This window comes from Culicoides brevitarsis, chromosome 2 (assembly GCF_036172545.1).
Source record: "Culicoides brevitarsis isolate CSIRO-B50_1 chromosome 2, AGI_CSIRO_Cbre_v1, whole genome shotgun sequence".
Classification (NCBI taxonomy): Eukaryota; Metazoa; Arthropoda; class Insecta; order Diptera; family Ceratopogonidae; genus Culicoides; species Culicoides brevitarsis.
Window position 1 is genome coordinate 40459869 of NC_087086.1, and position 12605 is coordinate 40472473.

Genomic DNA, 12605 nt, shown 5'->3' on the forward strand with positions numbered 1-12605 from the left:
ATAAAATTATTCAAATTTCTTACCTGACATCCAAGCAAATCTCCTCCCTTACTCCATCCGCATCCTTCCAATAAACCCATGTAACACACGCCAACCTCACGTCACGTTCCATCGATGCACGAAAACAACCTTCATATCAGTACCTCTCGCATCGTCGATCCACTAACAACACGTAAAACCAAAACAGTTCCCGCTACATTGCTGCTGTTGTGTTATTATTATCCAATTATTACCAATTAAATTTGTCCAATTCATCAAATTATTGCATTTAAATCGTATTTTAAGGTGACAATTGACTCGGAAAAGGTGAAAAATCCGCCCAAAGTCGCGTCGAATGCAGAAAAAAACGCTTAAAAATCCAAAAAATTGTTAAAAAAGCAGAAAACAACAGACGAAGAAATAATCCATCTCTGTGCCAAAAGGAAAAAAAGTTAAAAAATTGAAAGAAAAAAACAAAAAATGTCACAAAGGTGTGAAGAGGATTAATATTTTACGACAACAACAGGTAATTTGTCGCAAATTTTTTAAAGTTTTTTTTTCGGGAACGACCTTTAAAAAAATTTGATATTGCGTCTCTTTGTCGTATATGTGCCGTGCTTTGTAGGTCGTGTGTTAGCATACTTTTCGCATGGAGGAACGACAACCGACCGACATGAAAATCAATACTTTTCTCTCGCTCGCAATATAGGTGAACTATTTTTGCCTCAGATTTTGTTTTTAATTAATTTGCAGCAGCAGAAAAATATTTTGTTTTGTAATTTGATCCAGTTTCATGATCGCCAACTTGCTTCCTTCCTCGTATCGCGCTCGCGATTTACATGCAGAAAACTGTAAAAAAAAAGTTTATCGATGGTTGATCAATCGCGATATTTTTTCGGACTTCGTACAAAAATCGGCACTACAACAAAGAGAAAGGTAGAAAAAATTATCGCAAAAATTTCGCTTGACTTGCGATTTTTTTTTCTTCTACAAATTTTTTTTTTTAATTTCATCGCCGGTTTTAAAGGCGCCCGCCGCGCAAATTGACCTCAAATCAATGCAACTCCTTCAAATTTTATTAATAGAAACACTTCGTTCGAGCAGGAAGTACTTCTTAAGCATCTGTTACTTTTTTTTAATGTTTTATTTGTCTTTGCATGTCGTCTTCGCACTTGACTCGATGATCATCTAGGAAATCGCAAGCAAAGACAATTTTCTAAATTTAAACACATTTTTCAGTCGGCGTTGCAGAGTGCAATATTTTTCGGTAAATAAGTTAAAAATTAATTGTTCGTTCGCGGCAGAAGAAGAGGAATTTTTAACGATTTATTATTAGAGGGCTTGACTTGACAGAAAAAATGTGAATATTTTCAAAGCGATCGAGTGGAAATGATTTATTTTTGTTCTAAAGCGATTTTTAAGTCGATCGATGGAATTCTTGAAAGAAAAGTCATTAAGAGAATTTTTTTTCTTTGGGTGACGAGACGAGGAAGAGAGTTATGAAGGTGTTTTACCGGTTGATTTGAAACATTTGTCGAGTTGGATTACATCATGAGAAACGTGATTTCTTCATGCGACAATGTGAACGGGTTTTTGTTTGTTTGAGATTTCTTTTGAAGTTTTATTGCAGTCGGATTTCTATTCAGATGTAAATTTTTCACGGGGAGATTATTGAGATCATCAAGATTTTTTTTGGGATTTAAATGTCAAAAATATAAATTCTTGAGGAAGTTTCGTAAAGTTTTAGAGCTAAATTTATTTCTTAGATTTGAAAATCTAAATTTTTAGGCCTGAAAATGCTTTTTAGCTCTCAAAAACTAACATTTTAGGCCTCATTTCACATTTTAGCTCTCAAATTTTAAATTTTTAGGCCTAAATTCACATTTCAGCTCTCAAATTTTAAATTTTTAGGCCTCATTTCACTATTTAGCTCTCAAATTTTAAATTTTTAGGCCTCATTTCACATTTTAGCTCTCAAATTTTAAATTTTTAGGCCTAACTTTACTTTTCAGCTCTCAAAAAACAAACTTTTAGGCCCAAATTCACGTTTCAGCTTTAAAATTTTAAATTTTTAGGCCTAAATTCACATTTCAGCTCTCAAATTTTAAATTTTTAGGCCTAAATTTACTTTTTAGCTCTCAAATTTTAAATTTTTAGGCCTAAATTTACTTTTTAGCTCTCAAACAAACATTTTAGCTCTTGAAATGGTTTTTCAGTTAAAAATCTGAGTTCTCAGCTCTTTGTTAAAAATTCTCAGTTTTCACAAATTTTCAAATTTTCGCTTTGAAAATCGATTTTCTCGTCTTAAAATCACTTCCGCTTTCATCGTTGACCTTTCAACCTCCCCAAACCGAAAATTTTCCTCTCCATCCAACCAAAATATACAATTACAGTTCTTTCAATTTGTAATCCAAACACATTTTGAAAGTCATGTACGTTACACACAAAAGCAAACATTCTCTACATATCTCGACAAATATCAAGATAAACACATCTTTTTGGCTCCAAACTCACGAAAACAAAATTATCGATTGAAAAGCATGTGCTGTGCATAGACAATGACCTTTAAATAAAATAAAAACTACACAAAAGCCGTTTCTTTTCACTTTCATCAGCTGTGTGTATGAAGCATTTAACAAAATACTCACAACAACATCATCGTCAGAAATTTAATAGCCTAATTTAAATTTCAAACACGAAAACTTTGAGCGACTTGGTCATTTTTATCAAAAAATTGTTCGAAATTTCAACTCGCTCGTTGTGTGAATGGCGCGATAATTAATTAAAAGCGGCGATTAGATTAAATTTCATGCCTTTTTGAGTTTCTATTGTTTCGCGTGCCTTTTCTCACACAGCAACGGTCAGCTAAGCCCAAAAGTGAAAATGTCGTTAAAATATGCATCTTTTTATTATCGTTTTAGCTCATAAAATTGAGAAGAGAGAGATTCCGGAACGAACACAAAAAATGATGTAACTCTGTTTAGCGGAAGAAATTTAAAAGACTTAAGCAAAAATAAGATAAAACGATGGATTCCAAACAACAAGATCAAGGTCAGTTAAGAAATTTTTTTTTTCGCAAATTATGCCGTTTTAATTCAGATTAATTTCGTAAAAAATAAAAAAAAAATTAAATCTTTTTAATTTTCTACGTTTTTTTATTTCTTCAAAAATTTTTAAAATTAAAAATAAAATTAAAAAAAAAATTTTTTTTAAATTAAATTTTTAAAATTTTTATTTTTTGCCTTTTTCAAACATTTTATTATAACATATCTTAATTTTTTTTTATTAAATTTTTCCAAAAATAATATTTTAAAATTAAAAAAAAATAAATTTCTTCAGTAAAAAAAAATTGAATTAATTTTTTTTTATTTAAATTTTACAAAAAAAAAAAAAAAATTAATTAATTTTTCATAAATTAAATTTTTAAATTTTTTAAAAAATATTTAAAATTTTTTAAACTTTTAAAAAAATTAAATTCATTTAAAATTATTTTTTTTTAATTTTTTAAATAAAATAAAAAATTAAGTTAAATATTTATGAAATAAAAATTAAATTAAATTAAATAAAAATTAATTTAAATTAAAAAATTTTTAAATTTTATTTTGAATTTAAAAAAAATTAAAAAATAATTAAATATTTTCAATTGAAATTTTTGAAATAAAATTTTTATTTATTTATTTACAACAAAATTAGCTTTTAAAAAAATCAAAAGAAATTGAAAATATTTAATAAATTTTTGGAATTAAATTAATTTAAAAATTTTTAATTATTTTTTTTAAAATGAAATGTAATGAAAAAAAATTTTTATTTTTTTATTTTCAAAGAAAAAAAAAAAAAATAAATTCAAAATAAAAAAATATTTAATAAAAAAAAATTAATTAAAAATTTTTAATTAATTTAAAATTTTTATAATTATTTTTTTTAAATGAAAAATTTTTTAAAAATTAAAATTTTTTAATTTAACGAATTAAATTCGGAATAAAATTTAACTCAAATTATCAAAAAAAAAATTAATTAATTTCTTTATTTTTTTTTTAGATCTCGTCGATGCCATGAACAATCTCCAAATGTCGGGCAGCGGCGGCACTCTCGACAAATCTCTTCCCGGATCGTATCGCGAAGGAAGCGATAGCGGCGTCGAAGCTTCCGGCCCCAGTCTCATGCGCGAACTCAGCAACAACAGCAACGACTATGCCAGCAGCGGAATTGGGCATGCAACTGATAACGAAACGGGCAATACAACAACAACAACTACATCTTGCACTTCGAGTATGATAAGTTGCTCTTCGGATTTCCCCACAGAAGATACTGTCGTCAACAAAATCGAATGCGCGAGCGAAGGAGGCAGCGAAAGTTCAATTTTACTCGATTTAGACAAGAAACCTGTGAACGCGAATGGAACATTAACTCGACGTCGCTTGAATTTCAAAGAGGAAAATCGAAGACACACGATAACTTCTGGTCCAAATTTGCTGACTTTGGCTCGAGCACGTTCTCGAGACAAATCTTCGGCAGCAGCCCAAGTTGAAACAGCGAAAAAACAAGAAACGCCATCACGAATGTCGACTTTGACACGAACGACGTCAATGAATCGCGCTTGTAGTGCAGTTAGAACGCCCGGAACGCCCACAACTGAAGACGGAAGATGGCCTTCGACAATTGGAAGGACAAATTCTCGCGCAAGTAGCGTCGCTCCTGTGTCAATGTCGTCTTCCGCTGGTATGTCAACCCTTCCGAGACGACGTCGCGTGGATGGCGAAGAGCGTTCGAGCATTTCTCGCAGCAGCAGTATCTCCCGAGATCCCATGAGTATCTCAATGACAGGCAGAATTCCGCAAAAAGCGCCGAGTTTTCGTGCCGGAAAGTCGTCGAGAACGAAAATTTATCATGAGACTGGAATGCAAACCGCTATCACGGGCGAAGATTTGGAACGGGCAGTTGCCAAAGGCACAAAACTCGACGTTGACATCGAAAAAAATGCCGTCGAGACGAAGACCAAAGAGACCCAAGCCGACATTCGTGACAGAGAAATGGAAAAACTCGAAGCCAAGTTGCGTGACGTGCAACGAGAAAACGAGATAAAGACTTTACGGATTCAGGAGTTGGAGCAACAAGTAGCCAAAGACACGGAAATTCGTCAATTACTCGACAAGCAAAATCAGGAGCACTCGAGTAAGCTTCTTGCGATTATGGAACCATATCAAACGTCGAATTCGAGTCAGTCGGGCGACGAAACGATGTCTTACGGCGATATTTTGGTCGTTCTCGAGATGCAACTCAAATCCAACGAAAAAATCATCCGAAAACAACAAGAAGAAGTCAAACGCTTGCAAAATACGTGCTGCGCTCTTCATCAAGACCTCGAAAAATCCTTCGCTGTTCAACAAAATCTCGTCAAACAAAAACGCGAACTCGAAGAAGAATCAACCGAACTTCACGAATTCTTGCAAGCGGAAAAACTCGCCTTTGTTGATGCCCTAAAAGAGTCGGAAAACGAAGTCAGCAGCATCCGGGATGAATTGACGCGTAAAACGACAGAATTGGAAAAGCAGCAGGAGGAAGTCAGACATCTTGTGCGAGTCAATGAGCAACGGAGGCAAGAGCTGATCGGGATGCAAGCCAAACTTTGCGGTTTAGAGAATCGCAGTAAGGATCTTTTGTGTCAACAAGGCACTGCAGTGTCAGATGCTTCGTGCGCTTTGGCTGATTTGAGTGCCCGATTGGAGAATTTGGTAGAATCTTTGTTGAAATCGTATGAAATCTCGGAGCAGGAACTCGGAGAATTTGCAGGAAATGACGTTCAAATGAACACGGAGTCGCCGTGTGTTTCGCCGACGCAGCAGAGAAACCAAAGTTTTCTTACGGCAGTTGTTAATGCGATTAAAAGTGCAGCGACGAGTGCGAGACAGAGTGTTCAAAGTAAACACACGAATGGAAATGATGGTAAGTTTTATTAAATTATTTTTTAAAATTAATTTAAAAATTTTTTAATTTTTTTAAATATTTTTGTTCCATTTAAAAAATTAAAAAAATAAAACAAATTTTTTAATTTTATAAAAAAAATATTTTTTAAATTTTTATTAAAAAAAATTATGAATTTTCATTTTTAAAAAATTTGTATTATTTTATCATAATAATTATTTATTTTCTTATGTATTAACCTTTTTTGAAATGCTTTAAATGAAAATTACCAAAAATTTTATATTTTTTTCTTAATTATTTTTTTTTATTTAGGTACATTTATTTTTTAAAATTTTTTAATTATTTTTTTTATGGATCAAAAATCTTTAAATATCTTTTTAAAAAAAACTTAATTAATTTAATTAAAAAAATATTAAAAATTTAAATTAAATTAAAAAAAACTTTTAAAAATTTAATTTGATTGAAAAATTTGAAAAAAAAAATTAATTTAAGGCTGTAATTTATTTTTTTTTTATAATTTTTTATGAATAAATTTTTAAACTTCTTCAATTAATTAAATTTAATTAATTAATTATTTAATTAATAATATTATGATTGAAAAAAATTTTATTAATTTTTCAATTATTTTTTTTTTTTTTTTTAATTAATTTTTTATGGAGCAAAATCTTGAAACAAATTTTTAAATACCTTTAAAAAAAAATTAAATTAATAAATTTAAAAAAAAATATTCAAAAAATTTAAACAAAACTTTTTAAATTTTTAAATTATTTTTTTTTGTGAAGCAAAAATCTTAAAATAAAATTTTAAATACATGTTATAAATTAATTAATTGAAAAAAAAAATTATTAAAAAAATTAAAAAATTTCAAATAATTTTTTTTTAAAGATTTTTGCTCCTTAAAAAAAATTAATTGAAAAATTAAAAAAAATAAATGAACCTGTAATATATTTTTTTTAAATTTTTTTATTTAAAAGAGAAAAAATCTTGAGATAAATTTTTGAGTGAAATTTCAAAATAAATTAAAATTTTTAATATAAATCTATTTAATTAAATAATTTAATTTAATTAATTTAAATTTTAATAAAATTTTTTAATTAATTTTACAATGATTTTAACAATTAAAAAATTATTAATTTTAAATTTATTTTTTAGACAAATCCGACTCCACAGAGATGCTTGACTCCGAAACGGAGCCCTGCTTAATGATGGAAAACGTTTTGGAAGATGTTCACGTGCCGGATTCGCACTCGCAAAATCTAGTCTCGACAAGTCAAATCATGTTATCGCACATTGAGATGCCGCCCGACATGTATCGCCAAGACGACTCCTTGAACAATCTCTCGGAAGCCATTGCGAATCGTCAACAACTCGAACTTAACGAGTTGGCAAACAGTATTCGGCCTGCAATTGACGACTTGAGTCCCGTTTCGAACGAATCTTTGTTGGATCAACCGTCAATTAGCGAATTTTGTACCGCACATGCACTTGTTGATCAAGTCTTGGAGATTGATTGTCTCGTCACGAAACTCCTGAAGGTATTGCGGATCGTTCAAATGAACAGCGATTGCTGGATTCAAGAGCTTTTAGTTGAAAAGTAAGAAAAAAATTGCTTGAAATTAATGAATTTTTATTAAAAATTTAATTTTTTTAGGGAAAAGTATGAAAAAACGGAAAAAAGTACACGAATGGAGGAGTTGGAAGAAGAAAATGCGACAATTAAGAAGGAGTTGAAAGAAGTTTCGTCTCAATTGCTTCAAAAAAATACGGATTTAGTCAATTCCAAGTTTGAGCTTCAACGACATCGATTGGAAATTGACGTAAATAACCTCAAAAAAATATTTTTAAACATTTTAAAAATTTTTTTTCAACTTTTAGAAACTCAACCAAGACATTTGCAACTTGAGCACCCTTTGCAGCAGTCAAAAATCGGGCAAAACTGATGCCAAAGCGGAAGATACTGTAAGTATTTTCACCCAACAAGCTTAGAAAAGGAGAAATTTCATAAAAATTCTCTCTCTTTTCTCCCTCGTCGCGAACCAAAGACTCATCCCACGGACCTGCCCGATTGGAAAAAGGCAATTCTCGAAGCCAAACGTCAATACGAAGCCATCGATCACGCATTGGAGATCCTGAATTCCGTACAAAGTGTCGTCGAACAATGTCCCGCCCTGAAATCGTTGCAACAAAATTTAGAAGCAACCAATTTCGAGGCAGCTACATCTTTGCCGCTGTTAAATGCAGTCTTAGTGGCTTCTGTTAACAACGGAAATTACTGCAACGATACAAACGGAAACGCGAATGGAGGCAATGTCACGCCCGAAAACGGAAATTCCGTCACAAAACTTCAACTTAGTCCTGTACATGATCAAGCGATCGACTCAACGGCTTAAAAAAAATTTTCTCTCTTTAGATTTTAAGAATTTTTCACCTCGGTTGTGTTTCCTAAGTATTTTCCCGCGATTTTTTTTTTCAAAAAAATTATCAAAGACACTCGTTGTTGTTCCATTTACACAAAAAATTCAGTAATATTTACTGAGCACTGATTTACAAAAATTTTTTTTTTCATCCAAGGCACGTTCGAAGTGCTTGACATTGATATTATTAAAAATTTTTCGTTTAAAATTAAGTTTAAAAAAATTAAGATTTAGATTTTAAGACTCAAATTTTCATCCCTCCTACTTTTTCTTGCCGATTCCTTCCCAGTTTCTTGCCTACTTAATAAAAAAAATTAAAAATTAGCAAAGACAAAATGAAAGACTTGAAAAGCGAGCAAGGAACGATCGTTAGAATTAAAAAAATATCAATTTACGTCCAAAAATTTGTTCATTTATGAAAAATTATGCTGAAGCTGTAAATTTTTGGGCTTTAAAAAAAATTAAAATTGTTCAGTAGGTAGCGAATTTTGTTAAAAAGAGAAGGAAAAATGATATTTTTCAAATTAATTGACTTTTAATATTATCGACCATTAAAAATAAAAATAAATAAAAAAAAAAATGAAGAGATAAAAATAAATTGCTCGGTTATTTAAATATAAATTCGTGCACTATTTTTGTGTTTTTCTTTGTTTATAGATTTATAAAAAGACTCGATTCTAAATTTAAGCGAAAAATCTCTTTTGCTGGCTCGTTTCTTGCCTCTGTTTCGTGCGTTCCTGTTCCAAAATGATATTTTTGTGATTTTGCTAAAACAAGATATTTTTATCACCCCCTTTACGGCATACGAAAATAACAATTACATTATTGATGTAAATGTAAACGTTTCATTGAAGAAGTACTACGAGTTCGGCTTGACATCATTTTGGTAATAATAGGCGGATTTTTTGGGTGCTATTTATTGCCCGGGCGGAACAAGGCAGCAGAATATCGAGAGTTTTAATGTTTTTGCCGCTGTCGTAAGTTATTTTTAGGACGTTTTAGAGCGGTGTAGTGCACTCTGTAAAGGACTATTTTTGTTCTTTCGATGTAAATTTGTGTTGAAAATGACGGGAAACTAATTTTAACTTTTCGTTAACGGTTGTTTTTTTTAGATGGATTTGTGTAAGTATTGTTTGTTTAGTGATTGACAATTTTTTTTAAAAGGATTTTTATGATAAAAAAAATGTTATATCCTTGAAGTTTTAATGAATCTCATGAACTTGACAAAAACTGTTTAAAAATATAATTTTTTGATGATTGAAGCTTTTTTGATATTCAAAAATTGCAATTTTGTGAGAAAGTAGTCCAATTTTTCTTAAACTTGAGATTTTATTTAAATTTAGAAATACAATAACTCAATTTTTATTCGTAAATCTCCTCAGATTTTCTTTTTATGTAATTTTTATTAACTTTTAGCATGCAAAAATAAAATCCAAAATTTTTGAAAATAAAAAATAAAATAAAAAAAAAATTTTGAAATACAATTTTTGACCGCTGATCAATATTTTTTTTTTAATTATCTTTTATCATATTTTCTAATTTAAAATAGATGTCAAAATATTTCATAAAAAAAAATTAAAGAAAAAAAATTTTTTAAAAAATAACTGTAAAAAAATTTTAAAAGTAAATTCAGTAATTTTAAGAAAAATATTTTTTTAGAGAATAAAAGTTAAATAAAAATATAATTTTCAAAAATAAGTAAAATTTGAAATTTTTTTAAAAAATTTTTTGAAAATTTTAAGCAGTAAAATTAACGCCTTAAGATTTTTTTTCATTTTTTTTCTTACCCAAAATATGCTAAAAGTTAATAAAATGTACATTAGAAAAAAATCTGAAGAGATTCGCGAATAAGAAATTGAGTTATTTAAAAAAAAATCGAAAATAAAAAAAATTGTCTAAATATAGAGCGTGAATTTTATTACATAACATTTCACATGAAAAGACAAAAACAAATTAATTATAATTTTAATTTAATTTTTTTTTTGTTTTTAATTTTTTATTATTTAAATTTTTTTATTGCATACTTTTAGGGATTAATTTTTTGTTTCTATTTTTAAAAATTTTAAATTTTCAAAATATTTATACAAAAATAACTTTTTAAGTTAAAATGTTCGTTTTTATTTTTAAATATATTTTTTGTGTTTAGAAAGATATTTTTAGATCAAATTTTCTTTTGACAAAACAAAATTTCTCAAGAAAATATTTTTTAAGAACTTCTTTTTTATCCATTGATATTTTTTTAGAATTTCAAAAAAAAAAATTATGCAAGTAAATTTTCAAAATTTGTTGAAATAAGTTCAAAATATTAATTTTAAACATAAAAAAAATAATAAAAATTATTTTTCTATGAAAAAAAAATAATAAAATAAAAATTTTGGCCTCATTTTTCGCAAAATCGCAGTTTAAGTGCAATAATTATAATTTTGGAATATAGAGGGCATTAAAAATGTGCTTAAAATGATGCTAAAAATGATGCTTGATGATCTCAAGTAACAGGAGAACATAAAAATTAGAAATTATTTCTGCTGGAAGCACTTTTAAAGAGCTTCGAATGTTATAATTTCCTAAATTTCATGTAAAAAAAATTAAAATTAATAATTCTTGAGTATTTTAAAACAATTTTTCTTCATTAAAGTCACAAAAATAATCCAACCGTAAGAAAAATAATCAAAAATTCATTTAAAACCTGAATGACAACTTAATACTTTTCACTTTTTTCTTCACAAAGAACCATTAAACCTCAACAATTCCTAAAATTAATAATTCCTTTAATAAATTCCCCCAAAAACTTGTCTCCAACTGACATTTACTGCCCAAAATTCGTATTTCTGCAACAAATAACGACTTTAAATCCCACCTGATTGCCGCCGTTAACAAAGAAATTCAATAAATTTCTCTTTGCACTTCTCTGTCATAATCGCGGTAGATCTCTAAAAAAAATTTTCCGCTCGGCACTAAAATTTATTGCTTAGTTACTTGCCCGTTAAATCTTTCAAAAGAAATGCACATTCATTCAAATAAATGAACAAATTTATGTAAATTTTACAATTACACTGCTTTCGTCGTTCGTCGTCGTGGGTTGGAGAAATTTATTGCAACAATTATTTTTGTGGTCAGTTTACTTAGAAAATCATCAAATTCGACTTGAAATGATTTTTTCGAGAAATTTTGTTCACGGACAGACATTTTCCTTCGAAAAACGATTTTTTTTCAAATTTTGTTGAATTTCTAAGAAAATCCTTTCGTGAATCAGCGAAAAAATTTTATAACCGGTTACAATATTGTTTACGTTTGTCGCTCGTTCAGTCGGTTTGGTAAGCAACTGTATGAAAATTCTTTTTGGAAATGTGCATGCACACCTCACACATGCCCCCAAACTATAAAATATCTCAAAATGTATTGTTTACATTATTTTTCTTGTTGTATAAACATCAAAAAGAGAAAAAAAATTTTTTTTCTCATAAACAATGAAAATCTTCTTGTTTATTTTTTTGACTTTTTTTTATAATTTTTTTCTATTTTTAAGATTTTCAGGGAATCGACCTTCGACAAGAAACGACACAAAAAAATCGCAGCACAAAAAATTAGTTCAATACACTTTCCGAAGCTGTCCCTGTCTTGTCTCGGGCGACGACGAAGATTTATTGGATAGTTCGTTGCAACGTTAAAATGCATCGAAGAATAACTGGAACGAATTCTATTTTTAAAAAAAATATTTTTTTTAATAACAATCAAGAAGAAGAAGAGGCGTTTCTCCAATGAAAACTTTTCCATGAAAGATTTTCCGTAATTTTTTTTTGTGACATTAAACCAGATTTTTTTTCTCAAATTTCGAATGAATTGCCTTGACTTGACGTGACTCATGATGAACTGAATGATTTTTCCAGTTGGTAAAAAATAAAAAAAAAAATTGAAAGAAAGAACCTGTTGTTGCATCGTTGACATGAAACAAAATGACGGAGGTCAAAGAATTTTAAATAATAATTAACTGCCAAAATGCCAATAAAACAACGACAGGCAGACACTTTACGATGATAAATGTACGAGAAATTGCGTTTTCATTGTTACTTTGAGTGTCCAAAAATGAAATAAAATAAAAATTTATGTTTTAAGTGAGGTTTTTTGAGAAATTTGTTGCATATAAGAATGAAAAATGTGAAAATTGTTAATTTTTGAAGGGATTTTTAATAGATTGATGGTAATTTTTTTTCCTTTTTGAGGTTTTTGAACTATTTTTGCTTAATTTTTTGTTTTCAAGATAAAATTTGAGCTATTTAAAAGCTAAAGTTG

At 28.9% G+C, this 12605-nt stretch overlaps 1 protein-coding gene across 1 annotated transcript; it reads left to right on the plus strand.

Annotated features, from left to right (window-relative positions):
- Positions 1 to 158: 158 nt before the first annotated feature.
- Positions 159 to 8903, plus strand: LOC134829775 (myosin-11). Its single transcript, XM_063843025.1, has 7 exons — positions 159 to 505; positions 2901 to 3030; positions 4018 to 5922; positions 7054 to 7495; positions 7553 to 7718; positions 7777 to 7860; positions 7944 to 8903. The coding sequence occupies exons 2-7, from the start codon at positions 3006 to 3008 to the stop codon at positions 8289 to 8291; spliced, it is 2970 nt and encodes a 989-aa protein (XP_063699095.1). The 5' UTR covers positions 159 to 505; positions 2901 to 3005; the 3' UTR covers positions 8292 to 8903.
- Positions 8904 to 12605: the final 3702 nt, after the last annotated feature.

Excerpts from the sequence above, each read along its gene's own strand:
- LOC134829775 (XM_063843025.1), top strand. The coding sequence starts at position 3,006 with ATGGATTCCAAACAACAAGATCAAG. Across the intron at positions 7,719-7,776 it reads GACATCGATTGGAAATTGAC|AAACTCAACCAAGACATTTG; the intron begins GTAAATAACCTC and ends TTCAACTTTTAG. Across the intron at positions 7,861-7,943 it reads ATGCCAAAGCGGAAGATACT|ACTCATCCCACGGACCTGCC; the intron begins GTAAGTATTTTC and ends CGCGAACCAAAG.